This window comes from Parasteatoda tepidariorum, chromosome 8 (assembly GCF_043381705.1).
Source record: "Parasteatoda tepidariorum isolate YZ-2023 chromosome 8, CAS_Ptep_4.0, whole genome shotgun sequence".
Taxonomy (NCBI): Eukaryota; Metazoa; Arthropoda; class Arachnida; order Araneae; family Theridiidae; genus Parasteatoda; species Parasteatoda tepidariorum.
The window spans coordinates 3,335,391-3,360,777 of record NC_092211.1 but is presented as its reverse complement, the minus strand read 5'-3'; the positions used below and the strand labels follow the sequence as shown (position 1 = coordinate 3,360,777).

The 25,387-nt window shown below is 32.2% G+C and overlaps 1 protein-coding gene across 1 annotated transcript in view; it reads left to right on the top strand.

Moving 5' to 3' along the window:
- Positions 1-21,750, top strand: part of LOC110283308 (uncharacterized) — a 111,576-nt gene extending 89,826 nt beyond the window's left edge. Inside the window, exons 3-4 of the mRNA XM_043048302.2 lie at positions 3,459-3,675; positions 21,632-21,750. Coding sequence (XP_042904236.1) covers positions 3,459-3,675; positions 21,632-21,750 — 336 coding nt within the window. The remainder of the gene's footprint in view (positions 1-3,458; positions 3,676-21,631) is intronic.
- The last annotated feature ends 3,637 nt before the right edge of the window (positions 21,751-25,387 follow it).

Here is a 25,387-nt window from a genome sequence, read left to right as displayed (position 1 = left end):
ATGTCACAGATATAGACATACGATCATTTAGCGAAGAAATTTTCAATTAACGGACAGTCTAATGATTGAAAATAAAGCATTACAAATAATGTCACAGATATAGACATACGATCATTTAGCGAAGAAATTTTCAATTAACGGACAGTCTAATGATTAAAAATAAAGCATTACAAATAATGTCACAGATATAGACATACGATCATTTAGCGAAGAAATTTTCAATTAACGGATAGTCTAATGATTAAAAATGAAGCATGACAAATAATGTCACAGATATAGACGTACGATCGTTTTGTGCTATAATGAAGTACCCTTATCATTGTTAAATCAGAACTTTCTTAGGAGTCCTGTCATTCTATTGGTTCCTAAGCCGTTGCCAGTACTCCATTGTGACGTAAATAAAGTACTATTAGTACTCTGTAATGTCGAAACTCAAAGTGAAGAGAAACTCAGAAATGCTAACAAAATTACAAACAGGTAAGATTAAAAAAAAGAAAACTAAAGAAAGAAGAGATTGTTTATTCGCCAATGGGCTGGAAGAAGAAGTTGATAATTTTCAAATCGGTGGATAAGAAAAAAGGGTTGAGAATCTCAGATGTTGCAAGATATAGAAAATTCCGTTTTTCCCGAATATGCAGAAATGAAACAATGGAATTTAGAAAAAATTACAAATAAATTGCCGTAAGAAGAAAAATAGGATAGGGAAATAAGTTAGAAGACCAAGATAGAACATGATACTTACACAAAAAGTAGTTGATATGAAAATAGTTGTGTAGTGGGATTTGAGAACCCCATGCTTTGAAAGTGGAAGAAATTATCCGTCTGTTTTAAAATCTTTCTTATTTTGCATCATGTAACATCTCAATTAAGAATTTCAACCAAAGGTTTCATTCTTTTTGTTTCCCAACTTTTTTGATTATCTTGTTTGATTCTGATCCCTCGCCCTATTGGTCAATTTTATTTTTTTATTTATTGCTGTAACTTGCTTGTAATTTCTTCCCCATCCCAGTGTTTTCTGTTTTCATTCAGTGTTTCGTCGCTAAAGAAAGTGCTTCATAAAGGTACCGAAATGATCACTTGTCTGTTTTTGTTTTTTTTAATCATTATTATTCTTTTTTCAGATACAATTCTCTTTTCACGTTGCTCAAAACTTTATTCAAATCAAGCAATTAAATTCAATCTTTCTTTACTTGGATTGGTCTATTTAAAAAACTCAGCATATCTCTGATTTAACGAGAAATTTTATATGACCTTCTTGAAAACTATTTTATTGAAGCTCAAAGAAAATAATATTCACCTGTTTGATGAGGACTCATTCCTATTGAAAGGATTTAACACACTTTTAGTGCAAATTTGCTCAAAATTCGGATCAAGATAAATAAATAAATAAAATGAAACAATGTGAAGTTACCCTTGCTTGAATCACACAGTTTCCATAAACAACATAAACAAACGATTAGATTCATTATTTAAAAAACAATTTCTCTATAAAGTATTTCATTGAATTGTTTAACAAGAATGCGATCAGATTCTTTGTTAAAAAAAATATTCTTTACATATTATTTCACTGAGTAGTTGAATTGGAATCTGATCATATAATGTGGTGTGGAGGTTATAATCACCACACCTAAATTGAATTAGAACACACCAACCAGGTCTGATTTATAAATCCTAGGGCGGAATGCACATTGTCAGGGGTCCCACTGGTCTCAATCTAAGCCAGAAATACATCTTGTTCGTGAATAAAATGCTTTTAAATGGTTTGTAACATAGTAAATTATGATTGCGAGAATTTAAGCTGATAATTGTTTTAGATTTTCTTAATGCTGGTACGTAATTCTTTAAAAAAAGAAACAGAAATATTTTTTGCATAATTTGAATTCCTCCTAAACATTTAGGGCTTTAAAAGTCCGGATTTCTCAGGTCTTATGATAACACAAGCACTGCTCACCTAGCGGTCAGTCTCAAAATTGAATTCACCTTATTCCGCTGCTGATGTATTCCCTAAATTATGGAATTATATTATATGAGTATAATTTTTTTCTTTGGTACGAAACAATTCCGATTTAGGGAAATCGTTATTGGCTTCAAATGTTTGTTCGGAATTTTTTCAGAACATCTGTTGTTTGAGACATGGTTCCATTAAAGGAGAAAAGTGGGCACGTAAATTTCCTCATTTCAGCGGTGATAAATAAGTCAATACCAAAACGTATACAGTCGCAAACATGCATATGGAATTAAATCTTGAAAAAAGATTGTTAAAACATTAAAAATGATAAAAACGTAAGAGATTAAAAAAAAAAAAAACTTTAAGCTGCTTTGAAAAAATGGTAAAGGAAATGAAGGTAGGTAAAAGAACAAGACAAAAACAGCGGTAGCCGTGAGAAATAAAGAAACGAGCAGGTATCCTCTTCTGATTTGCCGCCTTTCTCGACTACCGCGATTTTTTCTTGCTTTTTTTTCCCCTTCCTCATGTTTGCTTGTTTTATTTTATTAATACGTATGTTTTGTTTTAATCTTTCAAGTTTGGCGGATTTTAAGAATTAATGCTCCAAATACGTTGATTTTTTTTCCACCATAAGAAGTTTGCTTCAAAAGTACTTAAAGTACAATTAATGTATGTAATATGCCGTGAAAATATTTGTGGCATATAACACCATGGAAAATAATTCAAAAGTTTTTTTGATCGAATCTTATAGACTATCCGAGGCAGGCCAGTCTTTGATACACTCTTGCTGATTTTTTTTCCCTAGACGATATTTAAGTAATAAAGTTGATGAAAATAATCAAACAATAGATCATTGGAGAAATCACCTCAAGGTTCTTGAAATGCCTTTTCAATAATGTTGTGCAAGCCAATTCAGCTTTAAGATAGGAGATGGTGTTAGCAAAATATATAATAAATGTAAGTTTATTTCGTTTCCCGGTGAGAAGTCAAAAGTTCATCTTACTATTAGCATAGAAATATTTGTTTCAAAGTGTACTATTCCAGAATCCGAATACTGTAATTTTAAGGACACCTTCAGTGGCTCATGGAGTTGGGGCGAAAGGAGTTACTATCCTAGACATTCAATGTATTCTAAGGGAGGCATCCCTTCGACAACTAAGAACATTAAAAATATTACATTTCCTTTTATTATGAAATTAAACTTTTTTGGATAGATATTTAGCTCAATCAAAATATTTTATGAAGAATAAAGTTTGATATTCAAATAAATTTAATAGATTCAATCAAATAAATTTAATAGGAAAGTCATCAAATAAATTTAATAGATTCAATCAAATAAATTTAATAGGAAAGTCATCAAATAAATTTAATAGGAAAGTCATCAAATTTTAAATATTCTTTACACTTAAGAAAAATTTAAAAATATTTTGATTTAAATTTTAATGCTGTATATTTTTTAATTTCTTATCATTATATAATTTTTATACAGTGATTATACTCCTCTTTTTAGGGACATCTAATGAAGGAGTTTGTCTGCGGTTACCACACATCTTTGGATGCCACTGTGGAATTGTACTACACTACTACATGTGTGAATCTGTACAACTTATGTGTTCTTATCTCTACTTCTGCTATAAGTGCTGGAAATATCCAGCCTAACGATTATCCTTATTTTTGTTATCCATGTCAACTTTGGCCTGCAAATCCTCCCAGCTTAATGTGTACAGGTAAGAGCATAGCTTTTTGGAATTATAACTGCATTTACTTGAATTTTAGTGCATTTGTTTTGGTTTTATTTTTAAATATTTTGTCCTCTATTAACTCTAGATTGCCAAAGGAAGTCATTTTGACTGCTTTTAATTTAAATTAGGAAAACAATGATGTATGCAATGAAACAATTTCTTAGAATTTTGTGACTTTTTGAACAACATATAATTTTTTTATTGTTAATATTTACTAATAACTCGTTACATAACTGTAAAAAATATAAAAAATGTTAAAAATTAATTTTAAACAAATTTATTGACGTATTCACAATCTAATCATTTTGACTGCTTTTCGGCAATATAGGTATATACTAATTTTCCGTCTTTCTAGTGTTAAATATATAATTTTTATTTTAAAATTGTTATCCCTATATTATTATATCCTAAATAATTTATTATGAAAAAAGGAAGTAAAAAAGAAATAGATGTTAAAAAAGAAGAAGCCTTTGATTTAAAATCTGTCAACATTCGAATGAAAAGATAAATTTTAAAAAATGAACAGGTTATTTTAATATAAGAATTTCATTTAAACGTAAGAGCGTCTTGTCAAATGTAATTTATATTTTATATCTTGCAGGCCTTTAAATAAATATATGTTACTACGCATACGGTCCCTAATGAATTTCGCATATCCTTTCAAATACAGATCGCTGCTCATGTTGTAACATATAGGAAAGACTTCATTTATTTCTAAATTTTTATGGATCACTTTTTACCCCCCCCCCTTCTATACTGTCAAGAAAACTTCTTCCGATCTTTTACTTTAAATCCCCCCCCTACTCCTTTCCACCACGCACCCCTAAATGTCAGATGATGTTATGATAAATGACCAAATTATCATTTGCAGAGATAGGTTATGATGTATGACTATTTTATACACGGGAAAAAACAGTGAAATACTTTTCTGTATCATTTTTCCGTTTCCTGCATTTTGGAAAACTATGCTTCAAAAACAGTAGGAATAAGTTATATACTCCAGTTTTTTTTTTTAACCGCAAACTGACGAGAAATATTTGTTTTTATTCCAAAGGGAAAGCTTCCATTCAAATCTATTACGAACATTTTTTTTTTTTAAACTCATTGGAAATCAGGCTATGATTGATTAAAGTAGCTAGAATTTATCGATAACAGCAGATTTTTATGCAAAAATGAATTTAATGTGTTTTAATTAAAGATTTAAAACCTTGTATGAAATAATCAATTCAGTATGACGACACAATAAGAATTCCATCGATTATAAGTTTTTAACAATGCTATGTTTAATTTCTGGCTATTATTGTAGTTTCGTGATTTAATGTAAGACTTTAATTTAATTAAAACCGTTCATAAGAACCGGGTTACGAAAATAAATTAGCACTAGTACAGTGGTACACTATAAAATCTTATTCATCAACGAAAAATACTACAGCAATTATTGCAGTTAGTGAATTATTCTCTTGGAATCGGGTGACTCGAATACGTAGAAATAGAGAATATGACAGCAATTATTGCCATTGATGATGGATTCTCTTGGAATCCAAAGATTCCAATTGAAATTATGACAGCAATTATTATTATTGATGAGAGATTCTTTTGGAATTCAGCATTTCCAATAGAGTAGTTCATTTTCGTCGCACTAGAGCTGCACAATAGGCTATTGGCGTAGGTCTGGGAAACAACCAAGAGGATGATCCGAAGACATGCCATCACAATTTTGATCCTCTGCAGACGGGATGGCACCCCTGCTTCGGTTACCCGACTATCTGCTCTCGAAGTCGAGCACTTTGAAGTGGAACAGTTTAAGGAGGACCAATACCGCACACCCTCGGTCCCTACGCAGACTAATACAAGTAGTCATCCACCGCACACTGACCGCAGCCAGTGATGCTTTACTTCGGTGATCTGCTGGGAACCGTGCATTAACGATCAGTCCACTGCGGGATCAATTCCAATAGAGCAGTGTTCCCCAACCTTTTTATCATCGCGGACCTGTCAACGTTTGATAATTTTACCGTGGCCTGCTGGAGAGGGGGGAGTTGATTGCTTTTATTTAAGATTATTTTGATTTATTAATTTTAATTTAATTGTACTTAAACATGCCTACAAGATAAAATGTAGTTACACCAAAAAATAATTATAAAGGGATTTAATATTTTAACTTACTAGAACAGGGGTGGCGAACCTTTATACACCAACCTGCCATTTTCTCTAAAAAAATTGCTTAATGAGGTCATAGGCGTGTCGTCAAATAATTTTGACTTCGTGATTATTGGGAAAATAATAATATTAAATACTATCAACTCAAAACTCTTTATTTATATTGAAAAAAAAAACATTTTGCAATNAAAATGTTTCTGTTTGTTTGCCTGTCTTGGTCATAAAATATAAGTCGTCTACAGCAGTGTTCCCCAACCTTTTTATCACAGTGGACCTGTCAATGTTTGATAATTTTACCGTGGCCTGCTGGAGGGGGGGGGCGTTGATTGCTTTTATTTTAGATTATTTTGATTTATTAATTTTAATTTAACTGTATTTAAACATGCCTTCAAAATAAAATGTAGTTACACCAAAAAATAATTATAAAGGGATTTAACATTTTAACTTACTAGAACATTAAATCAATGAGAACCCTGAGCTTGTTTCTTTGCAATGAGACTGTTCCACTTGGAGGTAATTGGAGACAATGATACATTACAAACATTAAAACATTTATGCAACTACCTTCGGGGACCCCTTTTTTTTTAAATAAATAAAATTTTGATAGAACACAGATATTTTTAATTTGGGGTATAAACCTAGGAATTTAAATTTAGTTTCAATGAAATGGGCGGCCCGGTACCATTTGATCCACGGACCGGGGGCTGGGGAACACTGAAATAGAGAATATGACAGTAATTATTGCCATTGATGAATAATTTTTTTGATGTTAGGTAATTCGAATGGAGAATATTACAGTGATTATTGCCATTAATGAATTAATAACTTTAAATCAAGTGAATCAGGGATATTACCAGGAAAAGTGCATCGACTGCGATGCTCTAATTTTAAATACGAAATTTAACTATTTTGTCTGTATACACTACTTCTTAACTTGTAAAAAGGAATCTTATATGGATTCAGCCGATTCATTTGTGACTGCTCTTAGAATCATTCCAGCGCATGACACCAGAGACGACCTGAGTTTATAAGGAAGCTATACCGCTTTAGAAACTTTTTATGGCAGATTTTCTCTAACCTCCCTCCCCTACTTTCTTTTCTTACTGATTGCTCGAGAGTCACTGATAATTTGCAAAAAACACTGATAGGTATCTATGCTACAATATTCGATTTCAAATGAAGAATGGCTAGAAATCAGCTTTGGTGTTTTTCAATCAATGTTTGAGTTTTATTTTAATCCCTTTAAGCTAAATGGCTCTCAACAATAATATTGGTAACCCTGATTTATCGTACTTCTTAAGTTACTGCAACCTAAATAAGGTATTCATTTGAATAAAATAAAGTATTCATTTGAACCTTTATACGAATCTAACCATATTATCCTACTACAGAACAATTAAGCTCAAGAAAGAGCCAACCGGCTGTATGGTGGTCAGGGAGCTGACCTCATGTCAGAAAAATTCCGAGTTCAAATCACGGAAAAGGGATGATTGTTCCTTCCTTCTCTTCTCTGTACTATCTTTCTTACTGTATGAGCAACGTTGGCTCACCTAATATGGTGCCCCTGAATGAGTGGACAATGAAACTGCCCTTCTGATACCGTAATGACGAATGTCAATATCCGAAGGGGTATTGACAAAAAAAATCAAGAAAGATGAAATTGACCGACGGAGATAGACTGTAAAATGATTTAACAGGGTAATTTATAAAGGTTGCAGCAAATGTGAGTGATATCATATTACAGTGTAATCAAGTTTACGAAGATAAAATTGCACGATGAAAACTTGAAACTTGATGGAAATTTATTCAATATGGAGATTCATAAGGGCTGCAGCAAAATGTGAGTAATATTTTACTATCGTACAATCAAGTTTAAGAAGGATGAAATTGCGTGACGGATGTTCGATGGAGGCTAGGCTAATTCCTAATTGCAATTTATAAGGGTTGCAACAAATGTGAGTGATATCATATTATTGTACCTTATTATCATACAATGAAGTTTAAGAAGGATTATATTGCATGATGGAGGCTGGATTGATGTTAAAATGGCTCATCATGGCAAATTATCAAGGTCACAGAAAAATTGACCAGTATCCTAATTTATCTCAATCCAAAATCTAAATGCGTTGTAGACGAGTAAAATTCAATACAATCAAGACTAAAATGAATCAATACTAGGATCTACACCGAAGAGCCATTACATTATGACCACCCTGCTAGTAACATGTAGGACCACCTTTATCCCTCAAAACTGCTAGCACCCGCCGTGGCATTGATTCCATAAGGTGCTGATAGGTAGTCTGAGGTATCTGGTACCAAGCGCTCACCAACTGGTCCTGCAATTAACTCACATTGCGAAGGGGTAGCGTGGCAGCACGAATTTGGTTTTCCAAGTAGGACCACAAATGCTCTATTGGATTAAGGTCAGGTGAATTTGGGGGCGACATAACTTGAAAGTCACTGGAATGTTCCTCGACAATTCGACCCTTATGACATAGTACATTATCCTGTTGGGAAACACCTTCCCCCGCAGGAAAAACTGTTGCCATGAATGAATGAACCTGGTCTGCAACTATGTTCAAGTAGCTTACAGACGTCAGGGATTGTTCTATGAGAATTATGAATCCTAATGTGCCCCATGAAAACATTGTTCCTGGGCGAGAAGCCATGAAAACCTGGGCGAATCCATTGTTATAGATGGAGGGTGGTCGTATTGTAATGACTCTTCGGTGTAAGCGGCACAAGACTATAAAAATGTATTGATCAACAAAAAACTTTTTAAATGGAATCATTGTGTTTAGTTCCAAAACCATCACTTCATATTAGACTCTGACCAAAACCAGTATCAAAAAATAGAACTAAATTTAAATGTTACAATAAGTATTATGAAACGCTTTAAAAATTGTTTTTGTCCAACTATATAGTGTCTTATGCAAAGATAAAACTTAGACATTCAAAAAATTCAGTTTGACGTCGAATGATAATATCGGTAGCTTGAACATTGATACGGTTTGACGTTGATTCAAACATAATAATTTTTTTTAATTTATTTTATAACCGTCGTTGAACAGCCGACCTAATTTTTGGGTTTACGACTACTAACGTTTAAGACCGTAGCCTTAAAATTTTGAACCCGATCCAGAAGGCAAGGGAACTCCTGGTTTAAGTATTGGGAGAAATTTGCCTTCGTGGAGGACTTTATGATGGAACTAACCAACATTTGCGTTAAATGAAGAGGAAGACCACGAGAACCTCACACGGTTACCCTGACATAAAGGCACTCTAATCCATGATCCATCTGCCACTGGGAATATTTCACGTCAGCACCGTGGTCGGTGTAAGCCGGATGCAGATTCGTATCGACCAGCCTTCGCTGGGATTTGAACCCGGTTCACATCATTGGTAGGCGAACGCTCTATCCCCTGAGTTATCGCTGCTCAACCATAATATATTGTTAAATTGCATCATTTTTCAGTTGCTGATGAACTATAGTATATTGTATATAAGTTTAAGTTGTATAATACTATCGTTCAGAGCCGCGATGGCTCAGGGGATAGAGCGTTCGCCTTCCAATGAGGCGAACCGGGTTCGAATCCCAATCGATACGAATTCCGCATCTGGCTTGCACCGACCACAGTACTGATGTGAAATATGTATCATCAGTGGTAGACGGATTATAGGTTAGCGTTCCTTTTGCAGTCAGGCAAACCTTGGGAGGTTCTCGTGGTTTTTCTCTCCATGTAACGCAAATGCGGGTTAGCTCCATCAAAAAAAAAAAAAATGAATAAATCCTCCACGAAGGCAAATTTCTCCCATTACTTGATCCAGGAGTACCCTTGTCTTCTGGATTGGGCTCAAAATTACAAGGCTGCGGTGTTGAACATTAGTAATCGTAAACCCACGAAATTGGGTCGGTTGTTCAACGACGGTTATAAAAAATACTATCGTTCATCTTAGCACCATTTTATTGGTATCATCAAAATTGAGCAATATTATTTTTCTTCACGCACCAAAATCTCCCACCACTATACATCTTAAAACAAAATAAAACGGTGGTGTGATTCAGTTTTAATTCTTAAATAACTAGTTTGTATTTATTTTTAAGATTTGCATAAAATTACAGGCTCCAGAATCTCTAAAGTTTGATTTGTTATATGCAGAACTCATTTCTAAATATTAATGTGATGATCAGCTTTCAAATAAAGTTACACCTGAAATTATGCTATCTATAGAGTTTTAGTTAAATTTATGAGACATACGGAGAATATAACAGTGATTATTGCCATTAGTGAATTAATAACTTTAAATCAAGTGCATCAGGGATATTACCAGGAAAAGTACATCGACTGTGATGCTCTAATTTTAAATAGGAAATTTAACTATTTTGTCTGTATACACTACTTCTTAAATTGTAAAAAGGAATCTTATATGGATTCAACCGATTCATTTGTGACTGCTCTTAGAATCATTCCAGCGCATGACACCAGAGACGACCTGAGTTTATAAGGAAGCNATATTATTAAATATATGTATTTCCTTAGAGATAATAAATATTTACTTTTTTATTGTTTTAAAATTGCGTATTTTTAAAATATTTCTTTGTAAATATGTAAAATAAATAATAGGTATCTTTTGAACTAATTCTAGATGATCATATACATTTCAAAATCTAGTCTTGTTTTCTCAACTAGATTTTTTGTCTCAAATTTAATGCCTAGCTTGAGCCTATGACTTTATTTATTTTACTTTATTTATTTATTACTTTGCGAGTATATTTTACTTATAATATTAGATGGTTTTCGAATGGGGGGGGGTGCTAAAAAGGTATTGTGCCCCGGGCGCGAGTTAAGCTCTCTACGGCACTGCTAAGTGGGCATACATACTAAGTTATGACTTAGGAATTTAAATAGGAACTAAATAGTGGTAGAAAATAATAACAAAATAAGAGAATAAATTCAAATAAACAAGGTTAAAACAGAGGTAGGGAAAAACAAGGTATGAATAGATAACTTTGTAACCAAAACTAAAATTTAAATTACTAATTCGGTAATTTCTTTTAATTTTAAATTATGTTAAAAACAAAACTTTTCATGATTTCAAATAGTAGATACATATTAAAACGATTATAAATTGATACCTATTAATAAATTTATGTTCATGAAAAACTAGAAAGAAAAAGAAGGAGCTTGATGCAATACTATGAATTGGGAAAGTGAAGGTGCATAAAAAATGAAGAAATAATTACAGCAATGAAGAATTTAGTAAAAAATTGAAAAATAGATGAAAGATTTAATTAAGAAAAGCTTCAAGTTCTCATTGAATATCACATAAAATTTCGATTCCGTTTTAGTTTTTTCAAAAGTCTCATGTTTTGAAACACTAGAACAGAGTGCGTAGCGTTTTTAAAAAGTGATTAAAGGTGCTTATTTCTGATTTACGTTTTTTAAAAGCCCTTAAAGGTGCTTTTTTTATTTGGGATTTGTAAAAAGTGCTTAATTTTCTATCTCTTAAAAAGAGATTTTTTCTTTGCCGTATCGATTGTTGCTCTAAATTACAAAAATTGCATGATTTTTCACAATTTTCTCTACAATATTTATCAGAAACGTAGTTATTTTATCATGATTACGTAAAGTTTTTGAAAATGTTTCTAAATTTTATTAATTTTATGTTTATAAATTAAGAACTTTCAACGCCAGGAAAAAATTATTTTTATTACTGCACAGATCCTAATTAAATTTTTTTTTTTTTATACAGTGATTAAAAATACTTTTTGAGTGCTTAAAAAGCACTTAAAAGGTACTTATTTTTCATTGTAAAAAATTCTGGCTACTCACCCTGTGGAAGGTAAAGTATTCGAAGCAATGCCATACTGAGCAAAGTTTTTAACAGATTTTTAACTATCATCAGAATCATCAGATTTTTAACTATGAGTTAAAAATCTGAATGTAGCAATAAAGGAAACGAAGGAAATAAAAATAAAAATATGACCACTGGAGCAGACGTCCTCAGGAATACCGGCCCCGGTAACCGTAAAACAAAACCAAAAAACTCAAACAAAATCATCAGAAAATAAAAACGCTGTTTGACCTGGTTAAAGTGAGCTTTTATTTTTTATTTTCTGATGATTGTGTTTGAGTTTCTTTTCTAAATTGGTTCTATGTATTTCATATTTTTTCCTGGACTTCTATACAAGACCTTCGGGGTACTGAGGGAGTTACTTTAGGCATTTGCCTCTCCCTCATTAGAGAAGGTTTTGTTTTATGGCTACCGGGGCCTGTACCGCTTGAAAAAGTCGGCTTCGGTGGTCATANGACTTCTATACAAAACCTTCGGGGTACTGAGGGAGTTACTTTAGGCATTTGCCTCTCCCTCAATAGAAAAGGTTTTGTTTTATGGCTACCGGGGCCGGTACCCCATGAAGACGTCTGCTCCAGAGGTCATATTTTTATTTCCTTCGTTTCCTTTATTGCTACATTTATCCTTTTTTTAAAATTTCTGATGCTTTCAAGCACGTTTTTTTTCTTAAAAGTTTTATCTATTTAGAATTTTAAAAAAAATTTTGTTTTCTTTTAGTATTAAAAATCTGAACAATTTTTCAAAATGTCAACATATTTAGTATGAAAAAATTTTTTATGACCAAAACCATGAAATGAAAAATAAAATAAGAAATTTAACATATTTAGTGCAAAAATAAGGACAATTATATTAATAATAATAATAAATATTATAGTTATTTAAGATAAGGTTGCCATAAAGTTTCACTGATTCTATGACAGCTACCTTTTGCACAAAAATGCCACTTCCCAGGGTTGTCAATGCTAGGAAGTCCATTACAGAAATTCTGTGTAAAGCATTTTAGCGAATTTGGATTTCTAAGATTAGTCGAAGCTGTGTCCTCATATTCTTTTTTCTCCAGAATTTGCATGCAAATGCTAACTCTGCGAAAAATATCGATGGTTGTTTGAATAGAAATACAACATTCACAAGTAGAAACTTACTCGCCAACCCAAATCATTCGGTTCTCAATGGCGAGTTGACGAGTGAAAGTTTCGTGCCTTTATTTAAATTATTTATTTCCTTTCACTTTTTTAAAGTACTACTCTTTCCTAATCTTTAGAATATTTTTTAAATGTCGAAAAATAAAAATAAATTAATTTTGGAAAATAATTTATTTACCTCATAATAATAATAATAATATTTCTATTACAATAACAATTATTATAATAAAACTATTATTATAATAAAACTCTTATTATAATAAATATTGTACTAAATGGAAAAGCGAAATCATCATTTTCAGAGAGATTTAAACGAATGAGAATTTTACTCAAATGTCAAATAACCCAATTGAACAGCTATCACTGATAACAATAATTTATTATTATTTCTATAACAATAACAACTACTATTATTATAATAAATATTGCACAAAACGGAAAAGTGAAATCATCATTTTCAGAGTGGTTTAAATGAATGAGAATTTTACTCAAATGTCAAATAATCCAATTGAACAGCTATCATTGAATATTTTAAAACACAGTTTTGAACGCTAATAAATCAACATGTTTTTTTATGATAATTTCGTTACACCGAAAGTTGTTTCAATTTCACGGCTTTGAATGAAATAACTCCCAACAAATTGATATTCTTTCCTGAATTGAAGTTTGCACTCAAATTAAATTAAAATACGCTCGAAAAGTTAAGTAACCTCCCGTTACACGCCCATTAAAAAGATGTCGAATTTTTATTTTACCTCGAATAGCAATGGAACAAAGTTGCCTAAAATTCTTAATCCGTTTATCCGATAGTTTTCAAATGCATTTCTGAATTTAAATAGAGCGTTTTAAAAATATTTTCCAACCTTCCAAAATTGGATGATTTTTAAAGCTGGTTTAGTGGTAAGAACTGAGAAACATTTAATGGAAAAATAATTTTCTCAAAGAGAGTTATAATATTTGAAATGCAACCTCAAATTCTTTAATTGGATAGTTTACGCAGCACTGCCGTGCAAAAGGAGTCTTAAATTTTGAGGGAAAGTATGCATATTAAACTGAAATATTTCTCGAATTAATGCAAATTAATATGTATTTGAAACGAAATAAAAATTAATTTGGTTATTATAATATATAATAATGTTTGATTATTTGATCATTTTTAGAAACTTTATTATAGGCGAATTAGTAGACATTTTGATTAAAATAAGCATTAATTTCCATAAAGTAAAGGATTTTAGAAGCTACATAATATGCAAATCAATATTAACTTAGTAATAATAATAACTTATTGTTATTATTTCTATTACAATAATAACAATTACTATTTTTATAATAAATATTGCACTAAATGGAAAAAAAGAAATCATTTTCAGAGAGATTTAAACGAACGAGAATTTTACTCTAATGTCAAATAATCCAATTGAACAGCTATCATTGATAATAATAATACAGCTAATTATTACTATTATTATTACTTCTATTACAATAATAACAATTACTATCATTATGACAAATATAGGGAAATTATGCATATTAAACTGAAATATTTTTCGAAACTTAATCTTATGCAAATTAATAAGTATTTAAAACTAAGTAAAAATCAATTTGGATATTATAATATATAATAATATTTGTATGTTTTATCATTTTTAGAAACTTTATTATAAGCCAATTAATAGATATTTTGATTAAAATGTGCATTAATTTGCATAAAGTAAAGTATTTTAGAAGCTACATATTATGCAAATCAATACGATTCTGTTTAAGGGATTTACTACATATTTATTTGAATAACATAGTATATTAGCATATTTGCTCAATATTATTTATTTCGAAGCTTTATACAAATAATATGCATTTTTAATATCGTAACTCTACATATATACTAATATTATGACTCTACTTGCTATATTACAGGGATTCATTTTTAGAAGCCTTATAATATGCAAAGTAATAAATTTTCTTTAAGTCAAAATACGTATTAATTTATCTATTATATACTAGCATATTTGCGTATATTAACATAGTAAATTGTTTTTCGGAGCTTATAATATGAAAATTAATGTGTATTCTTTGTATCGAAATATACCGTATTAATGTAAGTGTATATATTAATAAGGGATTACTTTTAGTAGCTTTATAATTTGTAATTTAGAGCATTTTCCATGCGTATGTTTTCTATTCTATACGTATTTTTCTATTTCAATTTGCTACATAAATATGTGTCTTGAAGCTATTGTGTTTAAATTTATAATTTCTGCATATATTTATTTATTTTCGTATCCTGAATTACGATTAACGGTATATAAGAGAATAAATAAAATTAAAAAAAATTCTCTAAATTGTAGTATAAAAGGTTAGATAGCGAATGTATTTTGGGAAAATTAAAAAAGGCAAAATAATAACTCTTAAGTATCACTATTGAAGTTAATAAGAGAAAAAATTATTGAAGTCATCTGGAAACAGCTTATTGGAGCATAAATCAAGAGGATGTCATACTGCGGAAGAAAAATTTAATCGCAAACTCTCTTTCAAAACTAATTTAAAATTTAAAAGTGTAGAAAAAGTGAGTTCAGACAAACCTAGAGTAAGCCATAAAGTTTCAAACACTGAAAAAAAATATATATGGAAATGAAAGTAAATTATGAGATGATAACTTAAGATGACGCAATGGAGAAATTCTCTTCTAATAATTTATTTGCATTTTAATATTTTAAAGTATTTTTTTCAACAATTGAAACTTCACGACTTACTCTAGGTTTGTCTGAACTTACTTTTTTTTTCTTTTAAACTTTAAATTAGTAATGAAGGCGAAATTTTCTTCCGTGGTATGGCATCCTCTTAAAAGCATTTTTTCCAAAAAGGAGAATGCACGGGTATATATATAATGGTGAATAACAATTAAATAAAAAAAATGTATAAGTTTTCCTGAGAAATTTCCAACAGTGTAAGCTCAAAAATAACTTTAAAGAGCCGGGCATCGAGGCCACGTTCTACCCTGAGTCAAGCCCATCTTGTCCTTATCTAAGAAAAGAGAGCGAAGAACCTAACTAATAATGCTGGTCGTTCCAAAATGAACACCCTTAAAATATTTTTAAAAATCTTTATCAAAAATCAAATAAAAAAATGGGGGCACATTAGGGTCACAAAATAATATTTCTTCTTCAAAAGTACTACAGCATTTTGCAGGTCAAGGCCATCTCAATTAGCTTCCTTCGACGGATCCAATCAATATAGTCCGCTAACAATTAACCTTTAATGTTCAATTCATCTTTTGAAAGATCTCCTTTTTTTACTGGTACATACCTTCTACATTTCAAGATCTTTTGAACAGTGTTCGAGTCGTCACATCTCAAACACATGAACCAGATTTAAAAGTGATCCAGCCTCATAGAATGTGCCTTGGACCACTGTGGAGTTCTGTTTTCGTTTCCGGTCGAACTGGAACAAGATAATATTTAAGAAAAAAAATTAAAGCAAAAATGCTATCGAAATCTAACGAAATGCTGGTAAAGAAGACGGCCGTTGGATGACCGAATGAAACGCAGATGAGTTCAAACACAATTATGTGAAATACCCAAAGGTTTCATCAGGCAACTGAACGGGTTTTCATATTTTCACCCCACCTTCCTTACTATTGATTCAGTAGAATTCAAAGTGTTCCTGTTTTTTTTTTCCTTCGTTTAAATATTAATTTGCGATCCCTTGAGTGTATATTTTTTTACTTCATTATTATGAAGATTCTAATAATATGTTAGACGTGCGGTGGCTGAGTGGTAGCGCTTCGCGTTCCCATGCCACAGGTCCTGGGTTCGATCCTCGGGTAGGGTAAGGTTGACTCAGCCTTTCAGTGGGGCGATAAATGAGTACCAAGCATGCTTGGGAACTAAACACTGGGGGTTTCGCGTTCGACTGACCACCTGACCGGAACATCTACTCCTGCACCCCAGAGTCCAAGGTCAAGAAAACTGAGATGGGCACTGTACGCCTTGGCCCTCTATTGGCTGTTCCGCCACTGAGTTTAGTTTTTAGTTCTTCTAGGAATATGTTACAGATCCCTTCTAAACTGAACACAATGTATGATATAAAGTTTTAATCAGTTACGGTTTTGTTTGCTTCTTGTATGGCAACAGTGGTTTTGTTTTAAGAGGTTTCGCTTTTTTCGATTGTGTCCTATTTTCAATTTGCCGTTTATGCTTTTGCCGTAGCAGTTTTTCCAAAAAACCGAAAGATCTTTTTTTTCCCCCTTATGTAATTTATATCCTATCAGAAAATAGCATTTTAAAGAAGGTTTTAATTTTTCCACGATCCCTTTTTAGAAGAAAAGAAACCTTAAAAGGTGGAAACAAAGTCCCTTTCAATCTGGTTTTTGTCGTTTGATTGAGCAAGCCTGTTATCGAACTTCAAAAGAGGGCAAAAAGAATACAAGGAGAGCATCACAAACGGCTTAACATTTTCTTATCAGTGAGCAACGACTTTTCCTTTGGCCAAACAACACCGAAACCTTTTGTCTCCCCCGTTTTACTTCTTTTGAACTTTCGCGCAAACTTTTGCGCCAAAAAGGTTGGCTTTTATAAAAGAGTTTAGATATTCACTCGCTCTCTCTCAACTCAACTCAAAAGGGGAAAAGGGAGAAGAAGAATGAAAAAAATCGAAAAAACGGAAAAAAACGTAAAAAGCATTGTCATGATCAAAAGGGCTTTCTACATTTACAGCGAACTCATTTGCAAAGCACCTCCTCAACGTTTTAATCTGGTAGGTTCGTAAAATAAATAAGAAAAGTTTACTGGATGGGATTTTAAAAGTTTACAGCAGTGTAATGTGAAAAAGAACAAAAAAATATTCTAAGCGGCTAAACTTTAAATCGCTTTCAGGCATTGTGGTGTCAACAAATGATATTGGACAACCTAGGAGCCACTTTCTTGACTTGTATGACAAATATCGCCACAGTGTACTTAATAATTCAGGATTCCGGTGGCTTTTTGCTAAGGGGTGATGATGACTTTTAGAAAAGGCAGTGTATTTCTTTTGTTGTCTTAGTGGTGGATGTCAGTTCCATTTGCAGTATTCTTTAAAATCCTCGAAATATAATACATCAAAGTGTATTTTTTACTTTGCAATGTTTTTAAGATTTACAAATGGAGAGCAAAATGGCAAAAATTATCCGAATGCCAAATTGATTTTTCAAATATTCCACGTGTTGCTTCGTATATTTATGTGCTTGTTTGTGGAAGTTTTATGCACTATAAATTATTTAAGAAATGGAAAATATAATCCTCTCATTTAGCCGGATGTGGTAGTTTTCTGTTGGTGATGTGAAATTCTTAAAAGTTCTTATTTACTTTCAATGATACAGAACTGAATAGTGCATTTAGTTTCCTTTTAAACTTTCAATACTGCAGTTTTGGGTAGATTTTGGTTCAGTTATTTTTAGAATCATTGATCTTAATGCAAGTTTGCATTCTCGTGAACGAAGCAGTCTCAATTTAGTGATCAGAACTGTGTTCAATTTTATTTTAATAAGCATTTTCCGAAGGTGATCGCTTCTGAAATTTTTTCTCGAAACCGAAAGTCACAAATGGTCAAATAGATGGTGAAGATTAGCAAAACTGTATTGTATCTTTAGCATTGGCATTCCTAATATATATTTTGCTGGAGTTACCAACTAACGAGACTGGCAAATATATGACTTTACAGTAAATTTAGCAAAGAATTTTCGTTGCCTAGATAAGTATCAGAAGTGACTAAGTTAGATTCTAGAAGAGATTGAACTTACAGACTGTACTATGTTAAAATACGGCCGTAGTATACTTTTAGTTTGCAATTTTCTTTTCTAAAGCAGACTTTGAACCCACAGGTGATGCGGCCTAGCAAAAAAAAAAAAAAAAAAAAAAAANAAAAAAAAAAAAAAAAAAAAAAAAAAAAAAAAAAAAAAAAAAAAGGCTGTACTGTCTCTTTATTATGATATTTTTCTTCCTAACTTAGAATCGAAATCAGACTAAACCTATTGACAATACTTCTATGTCACCGGGATAGCCTGGTTGGTAGGGCACTGGGCCCATGTCCCCATGATGAATACTCCCCGTGTAGTAAATGGTGACTGATGTACGTTAAATCTGTCGGATCACTAAGTCCTCCATGTTCCCATAACAAATCATGCCTCTCGGGGTACTGATCCAGCAGTTTCCTTGTCTTCTGGATTGTTTCAAACTTATAGGGATACGGAGTTGAAGATTAGTAGTCGTAACCCCCCCCCCCCAAAAAAAAGGGTCGACTGTTAACACAACGACGGTTATGAAATATTAAATGAAATACTTCTATGTCAAACATACGACTGTATTTTATCTTTATATAATTTTCTTTTCTAAGACAGATTTCTTATATGTTTGTATCTACAAACAGCAATGCCTTGCCAAATACACGGCTTTGATGTATTTTAACATGGCATTATCTTCTCTAATATAATATTCCAAGTTTGATTGGAGCAACAGACGATAAAGCTTTGCCAAATATACGACTTTACTGTATCTTTATAATGACATTTTTTCTCCACGTCAGATGCTAGGTCATAGAATAGAAACGGGACCTACAAAGCCAGGACCTTGGATGTGGTTCTGTTATGCTAAGCACACGATTTCGATACATATTTGGTACTGCATGTCAGACTTTTTCGAATGAAATATTAAAAGATGGTCCGTTAGTTTTGTCCTCTAACCGGGCCATATTATTGCTATACATGGTGCTTATTTCGAACACTTTGCTTAGCCTTTTCTCAACTATCAATGTCCTCTGTTGAAGAAGACTTTAACGTATTTCAATATTAGGGGGGAAAATAATAAACAGTTATTTTAAGAAAAACGCAGAAAGTCATCTCCATTTCATTTTTATTTGATTGGTCAGATTGTCGATCATTTTTGGAATATCGGTTACGTGTATTAGAACGAACAGAAGTTTATGATCTTACTTAAACTTTTCAAACTTTCTATTTTTTTAAGAATTATTGGTCTGAGCAAGGGTTGAAAAGCAATATTTCATGTTTTAATCGAGTTTATTCTTTCATGGTCTTGCTTCATTCGAAAACAGTCTTCCAAATCAAAGCAAACAAAAATAGACTTTCCTGTTTCACTCTCCCGCATTGTATTGGCTACAAAGAGATTATATTTAAGAAAACTCAGCCAAAAAAGCCTCTTTTTGGCTGAAAATGCGGAACAGGAGGGGGGGAGGAGAAATAAAGAAACAAATGGGCATAAAAAGATGGATGGTGGAAATATTCATTCTTTCAAACGGTATCCGCATCCATGTAAAGAATCAGTCACAGTCAGCAGCAGGCGGCGATAATGCGTTATACAAGGTTCCCATTCCTCGCTCTGCGATTGGTCGTCCGTCTTGTTTAGTTACACAGCTTGTAGTTTTCTTTCCGAAAAGAACTGAACTGAAATGATAAAAAAAAAAATAAACACTAGATAGATCTGCCAGGCTATCTGCTGGAAAACAAATGAAAACCTCGCTGCATTTGATTGGTCGTTTTAAACTTGAAGAATGTATTCTTTGCCGAAAAGGGCGTTACAATAGCAGCTCGAGTGTTCTGGGAATTTTTCAGTTTTATTTTGGCTTTCCTTCTTGCAGAAGATAGATTATTTAGTAGCCCATACTTTTTATTTCAACCATCGTCTTATTCCTTCTTTTCTTTAAACTGATGATGGCACCATTGTTTATATTCTTCGCTTTCAAATCAACAATTCATCATTGCCCAGGAGAAAACGCCCTTTTACTTAGTATAAGATATCAATTCGAATAGACGGGAAGAATATGATTTACAGACAAGGGCTTAAGGTTATCACGATAAATAAATGTTTTTGCCGATTGTTGTGTTTGATAGAGCAGTTGTGGAATGAAAAAAAGAAATTATTCATCGCACCATCTTTGATATCTGAAAATGTACCATGAAAATAATATTAAGACAATTGATAATAGGCATTGGAAACTAGTGAATAGAACTTCTCAGTTACATTATTTCTTTCAAAAAAAAAAATTGAGACTTATATATAAAGATTATATTTTAGTCTTTTTTTTTACTAAATTCATTACTATTAATATAATTAACTATAATATAGCTTAACTACATTCATTATATTAATGAATGAAGGTATTATAAATCACAATCTTGAGTGTTTTTGTAATGGATGATTTCATAGGTAATATTCATCGCACAACTGTTAAAATTATATTGTGAGAATATTGTTATAGGAATCAATTATAATTGAATCTATATATGAAGACCTAGTGGGTGAATATTCTTAACGACATTTTTTAATGGAAGAAGGAAAAAAAAAAACGAGATTTCTTAGGTCGAAACAATCTGTAAGTGTTTTTGAAGAGGATGAAGGTTCCAAGCGTATTGTTCACCACGACGCTTTTGTTAAAAATATACCTTGAAAATTTGAAAGTATTATTAAAGAATTTCGTCATGTATATTGAAAACTCTTCAATTATTGAAGATTTTAGAGGATGAAGGTCTTCAGTCACACTTTTAAATAATAAAAACAGATTTCCTGGGTCGAGATCTAGTTTGGATAAAGGCCCCAAGCATATTATTCATCTCTTCAAACATTGTTAAAAATAAACTGTGAAAATATTATTAAACGAATAAATTATGTATATTAAGAACTCTTCTATTATTGAAGACCTTAGTGCACGAAGGTTTGCAGTGACACTTTCAAGGGGGGAAATTAAGATTTCTTGGATAAGGATCTTATTTTAATATCATTTATTTTTTTTAATTATAGTCTTTAAATTTGAAGATTTTAAGGGAAAAAGGTACTATAAGCAACAATCTTTGAATGTTTTTGTTGTGGAAGAAGCTTCCAAGCGTATTTGGAAATTGACAATTGAGAAGTACCCTTAGAAAACCAATCACTAGGCAGAAAACGGAAACAACTAGAGGTCGTGCAGCACACTATGACACAGGCAGTATAAATAAATTTTCATAACTTATTGGTAAAGCTTATTAAAGGTAAGATTGAGGACAAAGAAAAGATCGAAACAGATTAAAATAATTTTTACCCAATTCAGTAAAATGGCTCATGGAACCTACATCTCATCGCAAAGTCTCAGGAAAGAACAATTTACGAATTCGAGAAAATGCAGAGAAGCATTAAAAAATTGTGTGTTAAACATTTTTTTTTGTTGTTGTTAAAAACTAAGCTATTTATTTGCTCTGTATGAAAAATTTTCACTCTATATTTGCAGTCATCTTGCTAATACGATCTTAAACTTGAATAACTGATTGCTCTCTAAATGTATGAATGTAACATACTCTGTAAATGCAAAATGAATATATTAAAACCCTCCTTTGTTAACTTGGTATAATGAATTCGCATTCAGCATTTGCAGCCATCTTATTAAAATGTATCTACACTGAACCATTAAAAAGTTTTTTTCTTCTTTTTTTTTTAACAAAATGCCTCTTAACGCATCAATTATGAAAGAGTAGTACTGTGGAGTATGTAATAATGCGAGCCAGTACTTTAGATAGCGAGCACAGTTCTATTAGTACTCAGCGTTTGAACTTTGCATGACTCTAATATTCACTAATGTATGATAAAACCTTGATTACGCCACTCATATAAATGTTGTTGTTGTTAATCAACAATCCCCATAAAAGCTAGACAAGCCCCATAAAACCAAAAATCTCTAAGAAACCTAAAAACAATAGTGAATCCTGGAGAACTTCATCTTTGGTAAAACCCAAACAAACTAAAATGTAGGCAAGGGAGGCCATGACTAAAGAACACCAGTAGAAATCTTCTAAAGTCTTCTGACCCTTCCCGAAAGCTAGAGTAGATGGTTTGGTAATATCTTGTTCTGATCTGGAAAGACCCTACCGGACAGCTTGCAAAATACCATGAGTGGTTGGACAGAGTTCTCATAAGATAGTCCCATTTTTGCAAAGGATTAAATCTCGCTAAATGTGAGATTCTCACAAAGACGTACGTACACCTTCCTCAGCATCACACCTGGCTACAGAGTCGGCCCTTTTATTGCCATCAACTCATGCATGTGATCCGCTAAAAATGTATGGCGTATCTAAGGGGAAAGTATGTCGAGAAGATTAAAGATGTCCAGGCTAGTCTGCTCCTACACCATACTGCATGCAATTAGAGAGGTGCTGAATTGAAGGGCGATTGCTAGTAAGATCGAGGTGTCCCGGATTTTATCCTCTTGCCCGAACCACATACTTCAAGGAAGGTCTACCTGATGGCAATAAACTATGATCTAAGCACCGAACAAGCATATGGGTTTTAAATCTTGAGCTTCAAAACAGCAGAAGGAGTAGATAAATTAACTCCACTACCATAAACTCTCTCTTCACCATCCTTACCATCAGTATCTATCTTCAAAAAAGATTATGACCAGATCTATAAACAAATAGAATGAATCTATTACCATTTACTGTTCTAACAGCACTCTGAGCTCCAAAACTTTGCCTTACTATATTCCACTTTTCTATACAGATTTAAGCCTTAAACTTCCATTTCTTGATTTTTATCTTTTTCAAGTCCTTTTCTATATCCTTCAACAATCTTCAACAATAGTTTCCTGTGTGTTCTAGAGCCACCAGGTTTTAAATAAGATTTTTTTAAACAGCTGTATTAGTACCCAACTTCTGGATTTCTTTATCATTTACTAACGTATGGTCATACCTTGATGTGTCACTCACCTGACCAAACAGAATCTACTACAATTTTTTTTGTCCTAAAAGTCCATTGAGGATCCAAGCCTGCCTCAAGACAGTTCACTTTTCTTCTCTGTTTAGGGTCTTAAACTTCCAGTACTTGATTTTTATCTTTTTCATGTCCTCTTTCACATCCATCTACTATCATCAACATTAGTCTCCCACGCCCACGTGGTCTACAGCCACCAGGTTTTGAATCAAAGACCTTTTATTTAAATGGTTGATTTAGTACTCAATTTTTGGACTTTGTTAGACATTCGACCCTAACATTTGATAATGTAATGTCAATCGTTGCTGTAGTTGATGTACCACTTATCTGATTGCAAATCTCTGAAAAACCTTAACAATCACTAGCAAGTAACATGAAAAAATTTTTTTTTTTAATTCTTGGTTAAGAAATGTATAGAAGCAACAGCAGTTGTCTATTTTATATTAAGTCTCATTCACATAAAAATTTGAAATACAATTTTAGCCAAACTGTACAGTAAATATTACACTTATTTCTAAGTTTAAATATAATTTTATAACCTACTTCAACTGTATTGAGATGAATTGTCTTTTAGAAAAATTTCTTGGGGTTAGTGGAATTATAAGTAAACTAAATTCTATTCACGCTTTATTTTCTCCATTCAATATTTTGTTAATACTGATTGCTGTCCATGCCAGATTTCGTTGATACAATACCCTGTCTATGCCGATTTTCTCTATAGTGTTATTCATCCGTACAATAATTTGTTTGTAATATACGTACTTTATCCCTGCAATACTTTGTTAAAAGTACCTTATATTTTATCCATCCAATATTTTGTTCGAAGTGTGCCTTATCCATGACATGATTAGTTAATGCTGTACTTATTATTTTACTTTTTCCACGCAATTTTTTATTCGAAATAAACTCTATCCTTGTTAATATTGAATTTTTTACGAGCAATACTTGGTTAATAATGCACTTTATCCATTTAATTTTTAGCTAATACTGTACTTTGTCCGTACTAGGTTTTTTTAATAGTGTATTTTGCTTATACAATATTTTGTTAACACAGGACTTTGTCTGTGCAAGATTTTGTTTACCCTTTATTTCAGTTACCACATACAACAGGTAATAATACTCTCAACAGATTTTAAGTAAATGTTCACGGGAGAAAAAAACAGTGTTAATTATTCTGCTAAATCTAGAAGACCATTGTTTACTGCTGAGTTCCTTATAAAGAAGGAATGAAAGTTAATTTATTTCAAATTATTCAAATAAATCTAAATAAAAAAAAAACACTCTTTTTCTTGTCTACCAGAATCAGCCATGAGGGATTGGCTACTGTCACCAGAACAGCTGGTGGACGTGAAAAAATGAGATCGACGTTCATCTCGTCCATCATCCGGTCAACAGTGAAGAATGGGGCTGTTGGCCGGATTTTCTGTTGTCCTTGTCTGCCTTGAGCGAACGACCACACAGTGACTTGGACAGTGGCTATCCATCTTGGCAACAGCTTCACTTCGCCTACAGCCACTTCTTATAAGAAGAAGTAGATTAAAGAAAAAAGAAGTTTATCGTTGAAAATGAAGTGATGACAGGTTGGGAGGATATATAAGTCTCTACGAAAAAGGAGGAAAAGGTGGAAATATTAAACCTGACCTTTGAGAAAAATAGACTGGCAGAAGATAGATATGGAATATTAACGATGGGTTCAATATTTCGGTATTGCTATATAGCTTTTTGGAAAGTTGGTTTATTGGAATAGTGTTTAATGTTGGATGACAAGCTCTTGTGGTGTTTTTATATGTGAATGACAAGCATGAAATCGGAAAGAAT